This window comes from Astyanax mexicanus, chromosome 21 (assembly GCF_023375975.1).
Source record: "Astyanax mexicanus isolate ESR-SI-001 chromosome 21, AstMex3_surface, whole genome shotgun sequence".
NCBI classification, from domain to species: domain Eukaryota; kingdom Metazoa; phylum Chordata; class Actinopteri; order Characiformes; family Acestrorhamphidae; genus Astyanax; species Astyanax mexicanus.
Window position 1 is genome coordinate 8,865,896 of NC_064428.1, and position 22,304 is coordinate 8,888,199.

At 41.8% G+C, this 22,304-nt stretch overlaps 2 protein-coding genes across 2 annotated transcripts in view; one reads left to right on the plus strand and one right to left on the minus strand.

The window, feature by feature from the left end:
• LOC111196209 (NACHT, LRR and PYD domains-containing protein 12) overlaps window positions 1-22,304 on the minus strand; it is a 280,945-nt gene that overhangs the window by 148,223 nt on the left and 110,418 nt on the right. The window lies entirely within an intron of this gene.
• LOC111196208 (epidermal differentiation-specific protein-like) overlaps window positions 11,361-22,304 on the plus strand; it is a 154,310-nt gene continuing 143,366 nt past the window's right edge. Inside the window, exon 1 of the mRNA XM_049470100.1 lies at window positions 11,361-12,419. Coding sequence (XP_049326057.1) covers window positions 11,395-12,408 — 1,014 coding nt within the window. The 5' untranslated portion in view covers window positions 11,361-11,394 and the 3' untranslated portion in view covers window positions 12,409-12,419. The remainder of the gene's footprint in view (window positions 12,420-22,304) is intronic.

The window sequence follows — 22,304 nt, forward strand, 5'->3', positions numbered from 1 at the left end:
AGAGACTGGACTAAAGACTGGACAGGGGAACTGGGACAAATACATTGACTGGAACGGACACGAACACAGTAAGGGGAACAGGAACTGAAACATGACTAGACACAGGTACAGGGACAAGCTGGGATTAAGACAGGAACAGACAGGTACAGGGACAAGCTGGGACTAAGACAGGAAAAGACACAGGTACAGATACAAACATAGACTGGAGTCCAGGACTCACTCTTCACTTCACTTCAGCCTGTGGTCCCGTCTGGGACATAGGCCACCAACAAGCTTTCTCCAGTCATCGCGGTTCTGGGCGAGTCTCTCCAGCTGCCCCCACATCTTGTCCATCTGCTTAACGTCTGCATCCAGGTCTCGTTGCCAGGTATTTCTAGGCCGTCCTCTCTTCCTCTTCCCTTGGGGGTTCCAGGTGAGTGCTTGTTTGGTGATATTGGATGTAGGTTTGCGGAGGGTGTGGTCAATCCATCGCCAGTGTCTCTGAAGGATGTCTTGGTCAACAGGCTGCTGTTTTGTTAGTTGCCACAATTCTACATTGCTGATCTTGTCGGGCTAGCGGATCTTTATGATCTTCCTGAGGCAGGTGTTAATGAAGACCTGGATTTTTTTCATGGTGTTGACGGTGGTTCTCCAGGTCTCTGCTCCATAGAGTAGTACTGGCTTTACTAAGGTGTTGAAAAGCCTGATCCTGGTGGTAACGCTGATCTCGCTGGATCCCCAGATGTTTTTCAGCTGATGGAAGGCTTTTCGTGCTTTACCGATGCGGGTTCTGACGTCTGCATCTGTTCCTCCATGTTTGTCCAGGATGCTGCCTAGATAGGTGAAACTGTCCACCTCTTCCAGCGCTTCACCCTGGACTGTGATTGGTGTCTCGTTGGATGCGTTGGTCTTGAACACCTTGCTCTTCCCTCTGTTGATGTTGAGGCCCAGTCTAGCTGAGTTTATCGTAACGATGTTGGTCTTTTCCTGCATCTGTTGTTGGGTATGGGAGAGAAGAGCCAGATCGTCGACAAAGTCGACAAAGCTACCTGTTAAATTTTGTATAGATTATAAAATACTTCTCCTGACATATAAATCCCTCAATGGTTTGGCCCTGCATTATCTACTTACAATCCGGCACGTTCACTCCGCTCCCAAGACGCTGGCCTGTTATTAGTCCCACGTATTAGGAAAAACTATGCAGGAGGAAGAGCTTTCTTTTATAAAGCTCCCCAATTTTGGAACAGCCTCCCTATTAATATACGGGACTCAGACACACTCTCAATCTTTAAATCTAGACTCAAAACATTTCTATTTGCTCAAGCTTTTGAGTAATGTCTCATTACAATTTTCTTCCTCTTACAGCTTATCCAGCAAATATAAACCCTGTCCTAATCATCTGCTTTCTCTTTCTCTACACATGTCCTGAGCTGCTGCTGCCAAGTGCCCATCCCACTTCAGCAGTTTTTATAAAACCATTTTTCAACCCCTTTTTCTTCCCTCCCCTCTCTGTTCTCTCTCTCTATCTTTCTCACATGTGCTGAGATGCCCGGCCGGCCGGTCGGCCTGGATGTGTCCGTCTGTGGTTCCAGCTTTCAGGAATCAGCCCTGTCCTTCTACTCATCTGAATTATTACACAACCCTTCTAACTTCTGCTTTTTGTTTCTCTTTCTTTCCGTTCTGTTTTCTCTATCTATCTCTTTTACATGTATGGAGATGCCCTGTTCCCGATGTTCCCAGCCTGGCTCTCCACTTCCCGCTACGTTGTTCTCCGGCGCTGCAACCCTGCACTGGTTAACGTTAACACACTCAGAATCTGTTTCTTTATTAGCCATAGCTCTATAGTTTGTGCCCATCACATTCTTACATTCATAAATTAGTACCTGTTATATTAGCCATAGTTCACATTAATTCTCTGTACTGTTTTGTTCTGTTATTTGTTTGTTGTTTGTTATTTGTTTGTACTGAGCAGGTCAACTCGAGTAGGATGTGTTCCATGGACTGAGTCTTGGTTCCTTCCAAGGTTTCTTCCTCTTAAAGGGAGTTTTTCCTTGCCACTGTGTCACCATAAAATTGGCATCTCTGTGGTGCTGTTCATAAGAGGCGTGGACCTGTTTTTCTCTGTGAAGCTGCTTTGTGACAACCTTTGTTGTAAAAAGCGCTATTTAAATAAAATTGAATTGAATTGGTTCTTAATCCTAAGGTGTCTGTGAGCTGTCCGCCATGCACTATTCTGCAGGTCATACCTTCATATGACTTCCTGATGATGTTGGTGATCTTCTCTGGCACTCCATAGTGTCTCAGTAGTCGCCAGAGGGTCTGCCTATCGACGCTGTCAAACGCCTTCTCATAGTCGATGAAGCTGACGTAGAGAGGCGAGTTCCATTCCAGGGACTGCTCCAGGATGATGCGCAGGGTTGCGATCTGGTCTGTGCACGATTACATTACTTTACATTACATTACATTTGGCAGATGCTTTTGTCCAAAGCGACTTACAATAGTCAGTACAGAAGTAAAATAAGTTAAAGGTAAAACATCTTTGGACAGGGATTAAAGGAGGTCAAAGGGAAATAATGGGATAGAGGAGTGAAGGAGGGGAAGAAGGAAATGAGGTTAGAAGTAGTTAGTGTGTTAGAGGTGTTAAGAGAGTAAGTGCTCTTTGAAGAGCTCTGTCTTCAGGAGTTTCTTAAAGATAGTGAGAGATTCTCCTGATCTGGTAGTGGAAGGTAGTTTGTTCCACCATTGGGGAACTCTGTATGAGAACAGTCTGGATTGCTTTGTGTGAATGTTTGGCAAAGCGAGGCGACGTTCATTGGAGGAGTGCAGCGGCCGGTAGGTAGCGTAAGCCTTCAGGAGTGAATGCAGGTAGGAAGGAGCCTGTTCTGTCATCACCTTGAAGGCGATTGTAAGAGCTTTGAATTTGATGCGAGCATCAACTGGTAGCCAATGGAGCTCAATGAGCAGCGGGGTGACATGTGCCCGTTTTGGTTCGAGGCGTGAGATGATGACCGCTTGTACCAGGAGTTGGGTGGCCTGTTGCGTCAGGAACGGTCTAATTTTTTGGATGTTATAAAGCGCAAAGCGGCAGGACCGAGCAACTAAGGCCACATGGTGCGTGAAGGAGAGTTGGTCATCAACCATAACACCCAGGTTCCTAGCAACCTTTGTCGGTGAGAGAGAGAGAGAGTCGATGCTTATAGAGAAGTTGTGTTGAAAAGATGGTTTTGTTCAGTCTTTGAGAGACTGAAGGTGCTGCTCCTTCATCCATGAGGATATGTCAGAGAGACACTGCGATATCGTGCAGAGATTGAGTGATCTTCAGGTGAGAATGACAGGAATAGCTGGGTGTCATCAGCAAAGCAATGGTAGGAAAAAACGTGTGAGCGGATAACCTGACCAAGAGAGGTGGTGTATATTGAGAAGAGAAGGGGTCCCAGTACCGAACCTTGGGGAAGTGGGGAGTGGGCTGAGGACAGCTGTCCTTGCCACGACACCTTGAACGAGCACCCAGTGAGATATGATCTGAACCATGACAGCACATTGTCTGAGATCCCCATGTTTGAGAGTATAGTTAGGAGGAAGTCATGGTTGACTGTGTCAAATGCGGCCGAGAGGTCCAGCAGAATGAGCACTGAGGAATGACCTGCAGCTCTAGCAGTTTTCAACGCTTCAGTCACAGACAACAGAGCCGTCTCAGTAGAGTGTCCTTTTTTGAACCCAGATTGGTTCTGGTCCAGAAGGTCATTCTGGGAGAGGAAGCCAGAGACCTGATTTAAAACTGTTCTTTCTAGTGTTTTAGAGAGAAAGGGTAGTAGTGAGACCGGTCTGTAGTTGTCAACCTGGGCGGGGTTGAGAGAAGGCTTTTTAAGCAGTGGTGTCACATATGCTTGTTTGAAAGCAGTCGGGAATACACCAGAAGTTAAGGAGGCATTGATCGTGTGAGTGATAGCCGGAATGATTGCAGGTGTGATGGTTTGCAGTAGGTTTGAAGGAATTGGGTCAAGCAGACACGTAGTGGGACGGCTACGTGTTAGGAGAGCCAGTGTCTCGTTTTCAGTGAGAGGAGTGAACTAGGAGAAAGCGACACCTTCGGTGGAGGGACACCAGGCAGTAGAGCATGTAGTAGGACTGCTACATTTTACATCAGTAAACTGGTTGCTGATGGCCGCCACTTTCCCAGTAAAGAATGAGGCAAGTGTTTCAGCTGTAAGGCATGTAGCCGGAGTAGGAGGCGGAGGGTTGAGTAATAATTTAAATGTAGCAAATAGTTTCCGAGAGTCTGTGAGAGAGCAGAATTTATTGTGATAAAATTCAGCTTTAGCAGTAGTGAGGTTGAAAAGTAGAAAGAAGCCAGGAGCAGTTGGTAATTTTTTAGGTCTGCTTGTTTTTGGTTTTTTTGCCATTTTCTTTTGGCAGCTCTGAGTTTGGAGCGTAGTTCCCTGAGTGTGTCATTTTTAAGCCATGGCTGCGGTTTGCTTGAGCTAATGGCTCGAGATGTAAGAGGACAGAGGTTGTCCAGGCAGGAGCTTAGTGTGGAGCAGAGAGTGTCAGTGGCATCATTTACATTGAGTGATGAAAATGAGCCTGGTGGAGGCATATTATCAGTCACCAGCGAGGAGTACTTGTCTGCTGAGATATCTCGAAGATTTCAACGGAACGAGACCATAGTAGGAGTAGCTGTGGGTTTAATCGAAATATGAACATTGAGTTTCATAAAGTAGTGATCAGAGACGTGCAAAGGAGTGACAGTTAGAGAGTCGGTGTCACAGTTACGAGTGAAGATCAGGTCTAGATGTTTGCCAGCTTTATGTGTTGGAGGGCTGGGGACCTGCTCTAGTTCGAAAGACTGCATGAGGGATAGGAAGTCTGTGAAGCTGGTACTGTCATGGTGGATGTTCATATCCCCTAGAATGAGCATGGGACAATCTTGCTCAGGGATAGAAGACAGTAGCATGTCGAGTTCATGTGTGAACTCGCCCATTTGTCCAGTAGGACGGTAGATAACAATAATGGCAAGTTTTGCTGGAGTATTAACCAGTGTGGCATGATACGCAAATGTATTGAATGTGTTTGCCGGTAGAATTGGAGTATGTTTTAAGCCATTAGCGATTAATAGGCCCGTTCCACCTGGGAGAAGGAATAATTATTGGAAAGAGCGGCCGGAGTAGCAGTATTTTCAGGTTTGATCCAAGTTTCAGTCAGTACCAGCAGTTGTAATGACTGATGATTCGCATAAGAGGTGATAAAATCTGCTTTATTAACAGCCGACTGGCAGTTCCATAGCCCAACAGAGAATGAGGTAGTAGATCTTTCCTTACGGAAGCTGGCTTGTTGGTCACGTAGATGTGGATCAACAGCGTCTTTCATTCTGTTTAGCAGAATGTGGTTAAACACCTTCCCTGGGATGGATGACAGCGTTATCCCTCGGTAGTTGGAGCATGAACTGAGGTCACCTTTCTTGGGGAGTTTGATGAGGTAGCCTTCTTTCCACTCCGTTGGTTCTTCTTCATCTTCCCCGATCTTGCAGAAGAGTGGGTGGAGGAGCTCCACACTGGTCTCAAGGTCCGCCTTTAGCGCTTCTGCCGGGATGCTGTCAGGTCCTACAGACTTGCCGTTTTTCAGTTGTTTGATGGCGCTGCGGATCTCTTCCTTTGTAGGTGCACAGCACTTGACAGTTTTATTAGCTTCTGTACATTCTGTTTTGTGCTTTTGCTGCTCTTGTTTTGCTGTTGTTCACCATTGCTTTCTTTTCTCTTCTTTCTTCTATCTTATGTAACGTCTCTGCTGAGATCCATTCCTTGTGTGTGTAAAATTTGGGGCCCAGAACTTCTTGGTGAAGTCACCGCTTCTTTCTCTTTCTGCCACTTCTGTTCTATTGTCTCATCTTCAAGCTGCTCTTCTAGGTCCTGGAGCTTGTTGGAGAGGGTGGCCTTGAACTCTTCTTTCTTCTTACTGTCTTTTAGCGTAGCAGTGTTGTAGCGCTGTCGTTGGCTGGACCCCCCTGCCCAGTTCTTCCTCAGTTTCAGCTTCAGTCTGGCCACAAGGAGATGGTGGTCGGAGCAACATCTGCTCCTCGTTTGACACGTACGTCTTGAAGAGAGCGGCGGAACTTCTTCCCGATGCACACATGGTCGATCTGATTTTCCGTCGACAGGTCTGGGGACACCCAAGTTGCCTTGTGTATCCTTCTGTGGTGAAAAACACTTCCTCCAATGACCAGGTTACTTGCGGCGCATAGGTCGGCAAATCTCTCCCCGTTTTCATCAATCTCGCCCAGCCCTTGCTTCCCCATTATCTCCTCATACCCTCGGTTGTCGCTGCCGATCTTGGCGTTGAAGTCACCCATTATGATGACGATGTTCCTCTTTGGTCTGTCTTTTATGATGGTTGACAGTCTGTTGTAAAAGTTCTCCTTCTCCTCCTCTTCACTGTCGTTTGTTGGGGCCTGGCACTGGATTAAGTCCATGTTGATCCTCTGCTTTTTTGTATGGAAGGAGGCTGTCATGATCCTTGGTCCGTGTGTCTCCCACCCAATTAGCGCTCTCTGTGCCGGCTTGGAAAGCATCAGGGCCACTCCATGGGTGTGTGAGGCTTCTTCCTGCTCGTGTCCAGAGTACAACAGTAACTCGCCGGGAGTCAGTCGCTTCTGCCCGGAACCAGTCCATCTTGACTCGCTGATTCCTAGGATGGTGAGATTAAACTTCCTTATCTCTGCGGCCACTTGCGCTGACTTCCCAGTCTCATACATGGTCCGGACATTCCATGTAGCGATGGTAGTAGTGATCCTGGTGGAGACGATGATCTTCGGCCCGACAGCTTCCAGATGACTCTGGCTTTCACTGTCTGACGTCATACGCCTTCCAGGTGGAGGTCCATCTTCTCCCAGGTCCATGGTGTCTGTTTATAATCTTGTTGGCGTTTCTGTAGCAAGAGTGTTTGTTACAGGGTGGGGTAGCTAGCCCCACGCCCAACCCTCCTCCTTTTGCAGCCAGGCTTGGGACCGTCCTTGGCAGAGTTGGAGCCCAGGACTAGTGAAGTTTAAAGTCTGAGGGGCCAGCCTGGGCACAGTTCTAGGGGCTGGAGCAGGAGACCTTGGTGCAGGTCTGGGAGCACAAGACCTAGGGTGTGTTTAGTTCTGGAAGCGGGTTTAGGATCAGAGGCGGCTAGAGCCGCTGGAGTACGCCTCTGATCCAGTACTCCACAGGATCAGAGGCGGCTGGAGCTGGAGCAGTGGGTACCACATGGGCGGCAGGCACTACAGACAAAAGAGCAGAAGCAGCGAGCACCACTGGCACTGGAGCCGGGGCTGGTACCGGGGCTGGGGTTGATGCAGAGCTGGGGCAGCGGGTGCTGCTGGATCAGGGGAGAATGGACCATGTACAAGGCATGTATGGTACAGGTACTCTTCAAGTACTCTTAGTCTCTTAAAAGTCCAGTACTCCTCACCCAAATCCTCCTCACCTCTGCAGGGATTATCTGCTACGTCCATATTGGTGGTCGAGTCTTATGTCATGAATGAGGGGTATGGATGTAAGTGCAGATATATTTGAATAATTTTTCTGTTTTTGACCATTCTTCATTTCCAGTGTCCCTTACTGGTGTGTGGTGTTTACATTCACTAGGCTTCTCAAGGGTACTGAGGCATGCAGAGGATCCTGTGACATGCTGTGACCATCACACTGCTGTTTTCTCTTCTAATCTTCTTCTGATTTGTTTTCATTTTACTTAAAGCTATCAGCAAATTAAACCTTTGTGTGTGCTTTGTCTTTTATAAATAAAGAAAACAAGCAATAATCAAATAAATCAATATAATAAACAGCAACACATTTTCAGTCTCTTTCATACAAGCTCTTTTTCGTGTCCCAACTCTAGCAGTAAAAGGGAAATACCTTGAAATGCTTGATATGAAATCTTTTACGACTAAGGATATGCCAGGAAACACCCATTTTATTTCTTGGCCCAAAAGATAAGAACCAGTCTGTCTCATAGTCCAGTCCAGTGGTTCCCAACTGTCGTGGAGCACCCCCTGTCCTGCATATTTTTGAGGGATCCAGCCCTAAAACACTTCTTTTATCTAGAATTTTAGACGAGTAGCATGAATAGTTGTGTTTGGAACAGGATAAACAATAAAACGTGCAAGGCAGGGAGTCCTCCTGGATTACAACCAGGTTTCTTCACACATGCTCTGGTTAAAGACCCACACATATGGTGCAAGGGACACTGCCAGGGTGACACACAGATTTCAGCCCTCTTTAAGTGGGCTTTATTGGTATTAACCCTCTAACAGACTAGCATTTTTCTCTCTATTCTACATGATATTACACGCCTGTATATTTAATATTTCGATTAAAGCTTTACATACAACAGTATAATTTTATATAAGAATTGATGCTGAAAATCCTAATTGTAACTATAACTAAAAATCATAAAATTGGTGATTTCCTAAACTTTTAACATTTTAAATTAATATTTTATTGAAAAAAATCAAACAGTTTTCCAGTCCTTTCATTTGGTTGGTTTTTGTGTTTATTTTCAAACATGTAGATTTTTTCCTCTAGTTTCTTCCTCTAGTTTCTTCTTTCTCCAAGTATCCAGAAACCCTCAAGAGTTTTTAGAATTTAAATAGATAATTTTACTGCACAGAAAAAAAGGGTTTTGTATCCCCTTCACCTGTAGCCCGTATATGGATCAAGGCCTGTTTAAGGGGATTAGCCAATAAAGACTTAATGCATTATCATGCAAAACATGACAAAAACATTACAAAAACATTACAAAAAAAAGTTCAAGTAAAAAAAATGTCCGTAAAGAAGCACATATCGATGGGTAGCATAACTCGGCAGAACACAGGCAGCACTGATGCAGCCCCAGACCATGATGCTACCACCACCATACTTTAGTTCTCTTAGTATTCCTCACCAGATCACCGCCACACATGCTGTACACCAGATTTTGGATTCAGATGCATATGAGCTCTATATCAGCAGACCGCCAAAGCTGGTTATCAAACCCACGACTTTGGAATCAGGGGCCCAGTGCTCTGACCCCCACTGCTCTAAAGCACAGTCATACAGAAGTTAAGAACTAGATATTTGTAACCCTAATTAAACACATGCAATTCAACAAACATACATATCTATCCAACCGGTTTTATCTTTAATTCTTGAACCTTTATTTTTAAAACAGAAAACAACGTTGCAGGAATAACACCTGAAGTGCTCGTACAATTTCACATATTAAAACTTTACTGTACAACTGAATCACATACATAACAATAATATATTTGCTTCCCTCTGCTGGCATCAGTGTGTAATACACATGGCTTGGTCTAAACTCTTCAAGCACTCTTAGTCTCTTAAAAGTCCAGTACTCCTCTCCCAAATCCTCCCCACCTCTGCAGGGATTATCCGCTACGTCCATATTGGTGGTCGAGTCTTATGTCACGAATGAGGGGGATGGATCTAAGTGCAGATATATTTAAATAATTTTAATAAACAAGATTAATAAAAACAAAACAGAAAACAAAACACTGGTAGTGCAAAAAACTCACAAAACAAGACTAGAATATATTAAACAAAGACTAAAACTCTAAAACATAACTCTTAACATAGAATAACTAGAGAACACAAAGAATACAAAATGAACAAACTTGGCACACTTACTTAACAAAACAACAGACCTGGACTGAAGAAACAGAGATTCCAGGAACACAAACTTCAAAATTGGAACAAAACAAGACAAGGAACACAGCAACAAACAGAGGAGCAGGACAGAAAATGAGAAATACAATACACAAAAGGCTAAAGGTGTGACAGTTAGAAATGTTAAACATGAACTCTTAACACATGAACAACTTCTGTTGCATTTTTAAATAGGCACTTCACTTCCCAAAATATCTTAATGTTTACGTAAATTACATGAATACGTTTTTTGCCGTGTTGTTGTATGTTATTATAAGAGTAGAGTTTTTTTTTGTTTTATTTTATTTTACCCAAGTAATAATAGCTGCTCTGTGGTGGTTCCCTTTAGGGTACTACATATGAACGAACAGAGTGAAAGGAGAGTAATAATAAAGTAGACAGAGAAACAGATACAGAACTACAGCCTGTATTATAGAACTACCAAGTACTCTTATTTGACCAGCAGAGCTGATTACATGCATATTGGGTGTACAAACAATAAGGTGGTCATAATGTTATGCTTGATACTAAATAGTATATCATTTTAATATTAATATATCAATCTTATCTTATGGTGTACATCTTATATCTTTCCTCTTCTAAACTACCAAATATGGTAAGGTTCTGTATTGATCTCATTATTAACTGGCCCCTCCCCTTTCTCACTGGTTGTGTATAAATAAAGCATTCAGTCTTTGGATCAGTACAGCTGGGAGATCCACAGCTAAACTCTGTCTCCATTTAAAGGTAGGTTATCTGATGAATATGACACAATCTGATTTAATCAATTACTATTCTATTAGACTTTTTAAATGCACTCAGTGCACCCAAAACTCTATGTATGTTACTACATATGTTTGTGTTGTGCGTTGTATAATATATTAGTTGGTTTCTGTTTGGTTGACATGCATAAAGCAAATAGTAGTGTAAAACAAATATGGTAATACAAGCATTCATTGTGGCTCTTAGCTTTTATTTGACAGGCTTTTCTTATTATTTATCATGTTACTCAGCTTTGATGGTTTGCTTTTACAGAACGTCAGGTCCACCACAGTCCCCGACCTTCAATCGCCATTCAAACCTTCATTGGAAAGAGGCGGTGTAGAAAGGTAAGGCATCTAATTCCCAAACATTTGTAACGAAACTTTCTGTTGTTATGTCTGTTAGGTTGTTGGTTTTCTCTTTATTCCTTCTTTCTATGTTTGGTTTATTTCTGGTTCTTGGTTTGTTTTGTTTTTTTATCTTGTTAATAAATACCTCACATTTATGTCCGCTCTCTGCATCCTCTCCTTGCCCCTGCTACATCCTGACATTAGGAATAATATTCGGCTGCAAATATTTAATTGATTATATATTAAATTATAATTTATAATTAATACATAAAGTCAATATCGTTCATACCATAATAAATAAGTAAGCAAATAAGCAGTTGTTGAGCCCCGCCCATTACCTCTACTATATTTTGAGCATATTTATAGGCAGAGAGTAAGTGGAGGCATGACAAGCATCATAAAGCATGGTCTTGTGCAGTCTATTTACAACCACTCTCACAACATTCATGTGTGTCATTTGCCTTTTATTGTTGCATTAGTCAGCTCTTGAATGTCCAAGCAGGTTTTCAAATCCTCAAAGCAAGCTATATATGTAAAGAGATGAGTTTATGGATGGATATACTCTTCACAAACTCAAACTCACCTCCTGCTTTGCCTTCATCAACAGGACAACTCTTCCCGGCACCATGAACAAGATCATCGTCTACGAGCATTCTCACTTCAAGGGCATCAGCAGAGAGTTCACCTCCGATGTCATTGACATAGGTGCAGAAAGTTTTGATAACTGCATCTCTTCTGTGAAAGTGATCGGAAATCCGTGGGTGGCGTACGAACATACCAATTATCGTGGGCACATTGAGATCTTTGAAGAGGGTGAATATGGCACTGTGTGCAGAAATGATGTCATTTCTTCACTACAGTTGGTGTCGGAGGACCTGACTAATCCTCAGATCACCCTTTATGAGCACTCAAACTATCAGGGCAAGCAGACGGTTCTCAGGAATGAGACCAACTTGTGCCATGGCTATTTCAATGATATTGCATCTTCTCACAAGGTGCAGAGAGGAGCATGGATCCTCTATGAGCATCCAAATAAAACTGGGTATAGAATGTTGGCCAGATTCTCTCAGGATGTGCCTGATTATGGCCACTTCAACTTCCATGACAAGCTTTCCTACCTTGTTCCTCTGAAGCCGGGAAAAACTGGCATATCTGCAGAGGTCCTCTGGGACAAGAAGGAGGAACACGTTCAGTCCGTTGTCATCGACACCATAAGCTCTGTGAATCGTTCATCACAAGAGCGTACCTTCACCACGGAGATGGGTCGAGATTACGAGACGTCTGTCACTGAGAGCTTCAACTTTAGCAACAGTACACAAATCAGCTGGGGAACATCCTTTAATGTAGTTGTAAAGGGGCTGTTTGAAGGTGGCCACAACTTATCTTTGAGTAACACCTTCACTGTGGAGTGGGGGAAAAGCAACACCAGAACCGAGAAGAAGAGTGTTCGTATCTCCCTGCCGAACACCGTCTCTCCGAACACCAAGCTCACTGTGAAGGTGTTGAGGAAACAAGTGAGTGTAAAGGTTCCAGTCAAGCTGATCATCACCACGGGTTCTCAGTGTAAGGAGGAGTATGGAGAATACAGGTGCCAGTCTGGAGAATCTATCACCACCGAGTACGATGAAGAGAAGATCTAGAACAGCAGTAGGTATGATGCACTGCAATCAGATTTGTCATGAATTAGTTTGTATTTTACTAGCATGTCCTCACATGCAAAATCCTGTTTTCATGGATTGAAATAATTAATATTTTGATATAATAGTATTATATTATAGATATATTTATTGTGAGACTGTAACAATATTCTGTTTTTCACAATTTCACATTTCCAGTGTCCCTTCCTGGTGTGGGGTGTTCACATTCACTGGGCTTCTCAAGGGTGCTGAGGCAGGCGAGGATCCTGTGACATGCTGTGACCATCATACTGCTGTTTTCTCTTCTAATCTTCTTCTGATGTGCTTTCATTTTACTTAATGCTATCAGCAAATTAAACCTTTGTGTGTGCTTTTTCTTTTATAACTAAGAAAACAAGCAATAATCAAATAAATCAATATAATAAACAGCAACAAATTTTCAGTCTCTTTGATACAAGCTCTTACTCGTGTCCCAACTCTAGCAGTAAAAGGGAAATACCTTAAAATGCTTGTTGTGAAATCCTTTATGACTAAGGATATGCCTGGGAAACACCCATTTTATTTCTTGGCCCAAAAGATGAGAATCAGAAATATTGTGCTTTGCTGGAACCAGTCCAGCTCAGATCTCTGGGTTATCAGTCTGTCTCATAGTCCAGTCCAGTGGTTCCCAACTGTAGTGGTGGAGCACCTCCTGTCCTGCGTATTTTTGAGGGATCCTGCTCTAAAACACTTCTTTTAATCTGATAATTAGATGAGTAGCATGAATAGGTGTGTTGGGAACAGGATAAACAATAAAACATGGTCTTCTCCACACATGCTCTGGTTAAAGACCCTCACATATGGTGCCAGATACCCTGCCAGGGTGACACACAGATTTCAGCCCTCTTTAAGTGGGCTTTATTGGTATTAACCCTCTAACAGACTAGCATTTTTCTCTCTATTCTACATGATATTACACGCCTATATATTGAATATTTCGATTAAAGCATTACATACAACAGTATAATTTTAAATAAGAATTGATGCTGAAAATCCTAATTGTAACTATAACTAAAAATCTTAAAATTGGTGATTTCCTAAACCTTTAACATTTTAAATTAATATTGTATTGAAAAAAATCAAACAGTTTTCCAATACTTTCATTTGGTTAGTGACGTATATTTTCAGCATATGTATTTTCTTTATATTCTCCTTTATTTCTCTTTATACTCTTTCTCTAATGCATGTACTGTAGGCTCCGCCTATGGCTATGTATGGTTGTGTAGGTTTAAGTGTTTCCAGATGTGTACCACAGACCTTTAAAAGCAGTTCCTACACAGTGTACTGGGGAGAGAACAAGATCAGATCGGGCAACATCTCTCTCCAAGGCTGGCCTAGGAAGCCTTGAAGATACTGTCTTAGTCTTTGTAATAAATAATTGTATTACACTTAAGGCAATGTCTGCGGTGTCTTCTTCCTCATCTTCAAGCATCTTCACAGCAAAGAGACAGCGGTAAACGACAAACTTGGCGCCCGGAACAGGGACTTGACTTCCATCTGTGACGTCACAGCTTCAGCACGCCGATTCCCGCTCCAAGCCGGCAAATACGGTGAGCATTTCTCACATGATTTGGGGTGCTAGTTTGTTTGTTAGAGGCTGTGGGCTGTTACTATTTGGTCGCATTGTGAATCCTGTGTAGTTAGATTTTGCTGTGGAGATGTGGGGAGGATGCACCGTTCTAAATTGGGGTAAAAAAAGTATTTTAACTAGAAGGGATATAAAGAGTTAAAGGAAAAAGTGAAGAATAAAGAGAAGTAAAAGTGAAGAATAAAGAGAAGAGTAAAAAAGAGAAATAGGAATGACGTCAAAAGAAGAAGAAGGAAAAAAAAAAGATAAAGACAGTAACTAGTAACAAGTATTGTACGGCATGCGTGAAATATAGTCTTCAGGATGGCGTAAGACTGTACGTGACTTTCTATAAGACGTGTCCACAAACCCGGCTTTAGCGTGCATTATCTATGTGAACGTTGACTGAAAAAGGTATTTATGTGTTTTTAATGAAGAAGAAGAAGAAGAAGAAGAAGAGGTTAAAAAGCATGCAAAAAGAGGAAAAAGTGTGAAAAGGCCTTAAAAGAGAATAAAAAAAAATAGGAGTAAAAAAGTAATAGAGAGGAATACTGCAGTAAAAGAAGCTAGTAAAGAAACAAGAAAATATGTTAAGAAAAGAGATAGGAAAGAATTAAGGTTGAGAATTAAGGATACTTAAATAGTCGACTTTCTTTTTTTTGTGTGTGTAAAAACAGTGCTGGACACTGAGGCTCTCTGTCTGTGTGTGTGTAAGTGTGTGTGTGGCTGGAGAGTTTTTGTGTGTGCGTGTGTGTGATTGATGAGTTTTGAGGCTGCGCAAGGCTGTGCGTGTGTGTGTGGAATCTCTTTCTTTTGGTGAATACAGTGAGATAGTGTAAATTGTGTTTCATTAACAAATGTATGTATTATGTTCATGTGTTGATTAGTATACTCAATATGGCAGATCAGGCTAATGGGGGAATTTAGGGGTTGAATTGTATTAATTTAGAGGAGAGCAATTGCAAATCTCCATTTGATGACTTTTATTGGGAGAAAAAAGGTTCACAGAGCCAGGTTACCAATTGTCTCAGTCGGGCTTTGAGATTACATGCTTTGTCTGTGATCTTGGCCTAGGGAGAGGCAAATGGAACAATGGATTTTTGTGAAGTACTGAAAAGTCACATTATTTTGATCAAACATAAAATAGCTTTGAAGACAAAATTATAGTATATAGTGCCTGAATACTGTCAAAATCTGAAATGAATGGTATATGTTATGTGTTTTGTTAGTTTTAAAATGGCCGATGATATATATATTATTGCATAGGTATAATAAAGAGTAAAAGTAGTGTTAATGCTATATTGTGGTATAGACTATAAGTGAGTGAATAAGGGTTTATATGTATAGGTGATATAAATTCTCTGGTGTGTGTGTATTTTATATAGGAATCATGAGGTAATATTTATAAACCACTGAAAGATGAGCCAACTTATTTTTTAGTTTAAATATGGATGAGGTCAGAGACACAGTAACCAATACTTGAATATTGGAATGAGCTCTGTATCTTGTCATGATAAATAGATATTAAATAAATAAATAAAAGTCGGACGTATAAAGTGGTATTTTTAGGGCTTTCCCATCATAAACACACCACTGGAGAGTTTAATAATGTGTTGAAATGGGTTGATTATGAGATAAATATGAAATATGGGTGTAGACTCATATATATATTTTTGTGCTTGAGTAGAAGAAATAGGTGTATTATTGTAATTGGGTACAGCTGGCTGAACGTATGTGCAGGCTTGTGTGTGCTTAAAATTAATGTATGTCTGTGTGTATTTTGAGCTGTATACAGAGTGTCTGGACCTTCTGAGTTTGGTTGACATTGATTAATGCGTTTGGGGTCACACTGGTGGTGTTTTTTGTCTTAGGCTGTTTTACTTTGTGATATGGCTTTTTTGAAATGGTTGTGCGTCATGGTTTGGGTTTCATGGGTAATGTATGTGTCTCTAGGGATGTTTGATAGCTGAGGCTTAAAGCTTTCAACTTGAACTAATGTAAATTACTATGTCAAAGAACACGAGAGAAAAACAAGTGAAGGTGCGGTGGGATTTTGGTCTGGAATGTTTTTGTAGCCTGGTGATGGACTGGAGAGTAAAGTGCTGCTGGTTTAAACAGGATGTAATGAGATCTATGTGAAGTTTGGGTGATTGCTTGAGTCTGTCAGCTTATGTATGCTGTACATCAAACTGGGGTGACAGGTCATTAGGCAAACTGGTATAGCTATTAGAACATTCCTTAGGAAAACATAACATGAGCTCATACCAGATGGTTTATGGGTCTTGAACTTGGAAAGTAATCACTGTTTTTGTGTTTCTTCTATCCATGTGAGAAAACCGAGAGGAAGTTTGGGGGGGGGTCGTCCCCAAGGGCTGCAGCAGACCTGAGCTGACGAACAGAAAAGCCTGAGGAAGCTTCAAAAACAATTCAGGGTACTGTTTCCTAATTCACAAACTCTATAAAAGATTCACATCTGCATTAGATTTTATAGACACATACATTTGTGAATAGTTCTCGTGATAAATGCAATCATTTATTTAATTTGTGGACTAGTACATATGCATTGGGTTTAGTTTTCACGATTGGCCTACAAATAATTAAGGGTAATCTCTCAGAAACTTTGCAACTGATTAAGTGAATAAGTGATCTTACAGGAGTTTGTTAAGAAGAATTTTAATTAGGATCATAATATTTAAGCATTGTGAGTAATTATAATAGTTACACACATTTGATTTTTAGATTTCATAAGTGGTGGATAGCTTCTTGTTTTTGTTATGCTTATCATTGGTAAGGGGACTTGGTGTGGGACAGAAGTGTGACACTAGTATATATTCTAACTTTCAGATTTTGATCAATTTATTTAGATTTTTGTTTATTAGGGAAAATTCAATACAAATTAAAAGAAGGTCAATTAATTATAATTTGTAATCCTCTTAAGCAATTTATGTTACTATATTGTAGACAATTAAAACAAAAAGAACCATAGGAATGTCAAACATGGGGACAAATGCTGCAAAACAGATCACTCCGGTTGATGTGGTTAAAAAGAATAATCCATTAATTAAAAGTATCGCAAAAGTGTCCAAAAAGTGGAATCAAAGATGGGCTTCAATTGATCAGCCGTGGCCCCAGGAAGGGACTCTTAATCCAGATGTAATTAGTGTGATACGAGTGCTGGTCTCTACATATAAAGCAGAGCAAAAGACAGGGAAGAAGGGTGAGAGGCGCAAGGAAAAGAGGAAAATGGAGCTTGGCATTCTTCAATTGTTTGAAGCTGAGGGACAGAAAATGATTAAAGCAGCTAAGGAGAAGAGAGAGAAAGGTGTAGAAGAAATAAGACAACGTGCTAAAGTAATAGAAAAACAGATGACAGAAATCAATGTACCTTTTTCACATGTGGATCTGGTGAAGAAACCCCCACCTTATGAGAAGCAAGTGAACTTTGAGGAGATCTATCCTCAACTCCCAGTGATTAGTCAACAAGGTGATTACCACATCAAAAATGAAGATGATCAAGTGATAGAAGCAGGATGTGCAGAAACAACCATAAAGATGTATCCAAAATCCAAAAAGAAAACCACAAATCTGACAACAATAGGTGGACTAAGGATCAGAAGGACAAGAGATGAAGAAGAAGAAGAACAAAGTGATGTGGGAGAGAGAAGGGGTGGATACAGTTCAGTAATCAGAAGAATACTGGCTACTGCAGAAAGAAGAGGAGATAAGACAAGAAAGATGGAATACCCCACAGAAGTTGAAAGTTCTACTGAAAGTGAGCACGAAGACAGTGATGAAGATTCAGGAAGTAAAGATTTTCCCTATGAAAGTAGACGAAGGGCTATAAGTGAAGTGGAAAGGAAAATAGACCAATGTCTTTCATGTTTGGATGAAGCAAGTCACCCAGAGAGCCGAAGGGCATTGGAGAGTTGAATAGAAGAGTTGGAGACACGAAGAAAGGATCTGAGGCATGTAGGACAGAAGATGGATAGACAATATTCACTGAGGTCAAGAAAAGGGAAGACACCTGAGAAGATGTGTCCAGTGATTGTTCGAGGACAGAATTTGGAATATAAGCCATGGCAGAACACTGACTTGTCAGATGTACTTGAGAAACTGCCTACTCTGCAAGATGGAGCACATCCTTGGATTTCAAAATTGGAAGAGATTATGGTGGGGACACACCCAGCAGTGGGAGATGTCAAGCGTCTTTTGGCAAATCTCCTGGGGGTTCCAGCCATGGAAGAGATTCTACAGACAGCTGGACTGACCAGATACATAGCAACTGCTGTGAACGATTCAGAGCTGTTTTCGGCTGTTAGAGGGCAAATGTGGAGAACATTGAGAAATATGTTTCCAACAAATGTGCATCCTGATAATATTAAAATTGACCCATTGGGAGAAGAAGAAAATACGAGGGCTTATGTGTCAAGAGCTCATCAGGTTTGGAGAAATGTTACAGGAAATGATCCAGATCTGAACCAAATGGAGCAATCGATTTTGAGAGCCAAGCTGCAGAAGGGGTTGCCATTACCAGTGAGAACTAAACTGGCAGAGGTGGTTGGTCTTGGAAGTATGGCAAAAGGCATTTACACGGATCATATTTCGCATCAAGTGGAATTGTATCGAAAGAGAGAACATGATCGAAAAGAACAAGATCAAGACATCCTAAGAAAGCTGAACCAAATACAATTGGTGGATTCCAAAACCAAAGAGAAAAAACAAGCTTTGGTGATACAGACCCAAGCTCCACAACCACAGCAGGTATTACAACCTCAACCTCAATCAACACAGACACCAATTCAACCTTCAATGGAGATTCCAGTCACTTCCTGGACACAACCATTTTATGGACAAGGCCAGACGTGGAGAGGAAGGAGCAGAGGAAACATGAATAGAGGTCGAGGAGGACGATTTGATCCGTATTTTCAACAGTCTACAGAAGTGTGCTACAATTGTGGACAGTTAGGCCACTTTGCTCGTGAGTGCAATGGACCAGTAGGAAATTTCAGAGGAAATCAAAGGGCAGGATTCAGAGGCCAAGCAAGAATATCAAGAGGACCGGTGAACCCGATGAGGGGCCCGGAACCAGGATTCTAGGGGTGCCCAGAAGACTCGAAAGAGGGGTGTCAGCTGGTAGCAATAGGGCCGGAGAGTGATCCAACAATAGAGGTGAAAGTTAATGATCGACCATTGGAAGTTTTAGCAGATAGTGGAGCTGCTTTCACCTGTATTCGGCCTGAAGATGCTATACACCTCCCCATGTCTGGACAATGGATTCGGACGGTCGGGTTTGAGGGAGTAAAACAGCTGATTCCTCTCACAGAACCAATTGAGCTCTGCTATAAACATCAAAAGACTAAAATACCAATTTTGGTATCAGAACATACACCCATTGCACTCCTAGGACGAGATGCTTTATGTAGACTGAACTGTACGATAAAATGTATGCCAGACGGCTGTCTGGTGGAAGTACCACATGATGTTGTCCATCAATTAATGATGACAGAAGAAGTAGGAGAGTCTGCAGTGTTTTGGATTGGAAATTTAAGTGCTGAACTTTTGGAGCCAGCCAGAGTGTGGGAGAAGTTCTTGACAGCAAACCTACCTGATGCAAAGCTTCCAGAGTATCCATTTCACTGTACTCTCAAATACTTCAAAGATGCTGCAAAATCAAATGCGGAAGACTGGCTGAGTCATCAACCTAAGGAAGTTCAACTTCAGTCAATTTGTATCATTTTGGGACCACAAGGTGCCGCTATGAAGATAGACGAAAATGACTATTTAAAGGAAGAATTTGACATTAAAAACAGTGTCCCACATGTGACATTGTTGGTCTCTGAGGATTATGAGCAGAAACATCTTGGAGAAATGATGTCAGAAGCGGAGAAGGCTGTGTTCAAGCCTCTACAAGAGAATCCGGCTATATGCAGGAGTGAAGATCAGCGATTTTTGAAAATCATAATTGCTGTACAAGGGAAAGGACAACCACAAACTGTGCGGATGACACATGAATCAATATGTAGTGCTGAAGTGGAAGCTGATTCTCTGAAGATGGAAATGTGAAGACAAGTACCACAATCTCTCTGGTCTCAACATAGTACTGATATCGGACTTGTGAAATCAGCTCAACCAGTGAAAGTTGAACTCCGACCTGGAATCAAACCTCCATGGAAGAACCAATACCCATTGCCAGAAGAAGCTGTTCAAGGGATTGAACTACAAATTGAAGGGCTTCTGAAAGCTGATGTTCTGAAGATAACACAGACTCCTCAGAGTAACACTCCTTTGTTACCTGTGAAGAAACCAGATGGTTCTTATCGCTTAGTACATGATCTGAGAGCAGTGAATGACGTAGTGGCTGATTTTCCAGCTGAAGTGCCGGATCCACATACTTTATTAGATCAGATTCCTTCAGATGCAACACATTTTACAGTGTTAGATTTATGTGGGGCATATTTTAGTGTTCCACTCAGTGTAGAAAGCCAAGGGTTGTTTGGATTTACGTACAATGGACAGTTCTATGAGTACAAAAGGTTACCACAGGGATTTAAACATAGTCCTCACATTTTCAATAAAGTTTTGAAGGATGATTTGGCAGGATTAGAGTTGTCAATACAAAGTAAAGTGATTTTTTATGTAGATGATATTGCTATTTGCAGTTCATCACAAGCAATTTGTCACGAAGACTCAGTTAAGTTGTTAAAAATACTAGCAGAAAAAGGTCACAAAGTCTCTCAGAAAAAGTTGCAATATTGTCAGGAGAAGGTAACTTATTTGGGTCAGACCATATCACATGGACATAGAAGTATTTCTGACAAACAGCTAGAAGCAATTCGTAAGGTTCCAAAGCCCAGGACAGTCAGGGAAATGATGACATTGTTGGGTATTACTGGGTATTCCTCAGCATGGATAAAGGATTATGCTAGGATAATGGGGCCCTTGAGGGCTATGATCAAAGACACAGGGAATGCCAAACTCCATTGTCAACTTTCCTGGACACAAGAGGGTCTATTGTCGTTTGAGACAATTAAAAAGAGGCTACAAGAAGCACGTGCACTAGCGCTTCCAGATTATTCTAAGAATTTTCTGTTGTATGTCTCCACGTCCATAGGAGGTAAATATGCATGTGCAGTTCTTTGTCAGCCAACAGGGACGGGAACTAGTCCTCAACCTATTTCGTACTACTCTACTGCATTTTCAGAAGTAGAATTGGGGCTACCATTGTGCTACAGAGCACTGGTGGGTGTTTATTTGATGTATGAAAAGGCATCTGCTGTCACGATGGGCTATCCAGTGACAATTCTTACCCATCACAGTGTTAGGAATCTTTTGAACCATGGAAAATATACATTGACAGTGCCAAGGCTTAGAGATTATCATAGGCTCCTGGAACAGGAGGATGTCACATTAGTTAGGTGTGTTACAGCAAACCCAGCTGAAACTTTGCTGACTCCAGAGGATGGTGAGCCACATGATTGTGTGCAAGAAGCAGAACGATACTCAAAGTTTTGATCTGATTTGCAAGCCATCCCATTACATAACGCAGATGTAGAATATTGGACTGATGGATCCTGCTATCGTGTAGGTGACACATTAAGTGCTGGTTATGCAGTAGTGAGAGCCCAGGGCTCTGATTTTGTTGTTGAAAAGGCTGAAATAGTACTGCAGCCTGCATCTGCTCAATTAGCAGAACTTGTGGGGCTAACAGAAGCATGTTTGTTAGCAGAAGGCAAGCGAGTAAATATTTTTACCGATTCTGCATTCGGATTGAACGTCTGTCATTTGTTCGGAGCAGTGTGGAAGAATAGGGGGTTTAAAAAGACAGATGGAACTCCGATAAAACATCATGAACAAATATTGAAGTTGTTGCATGCAATGATGAAGCCCAAAGAAATAGCAATAACAAAATGTGCAGCTCATCAGAGAGATGCTTCTAGGATTTCGCAGGGCAATAGAGCAGCAGATGAGGCAGCTAAGGCTATTACAGGTGCAGATAAACTAGGTGAAGTGTTTCTAGTTACTCATGAAGTAGACATGGAAGACAAGATTACTCTGAGAGATGTAATTTTGATGCAGGAAGCAGTTTCTGACATTGATAAGCAGCTGTGGGTAGATCGGGGTGCCACCCAAGATGAGTCTGGTTTATGGAGAAATCATGAGGGGTTCATAGTAGCGCCCCCAGATCTGTTAGGTCTAATGATTCAGGAGGCACATGGGTTAGCCCATGTTGCAAGGGGGGAGGTAAGAAGAAAGATCATGAAGGAATATGGCTTTTGGGGACCGTATTTGCTTG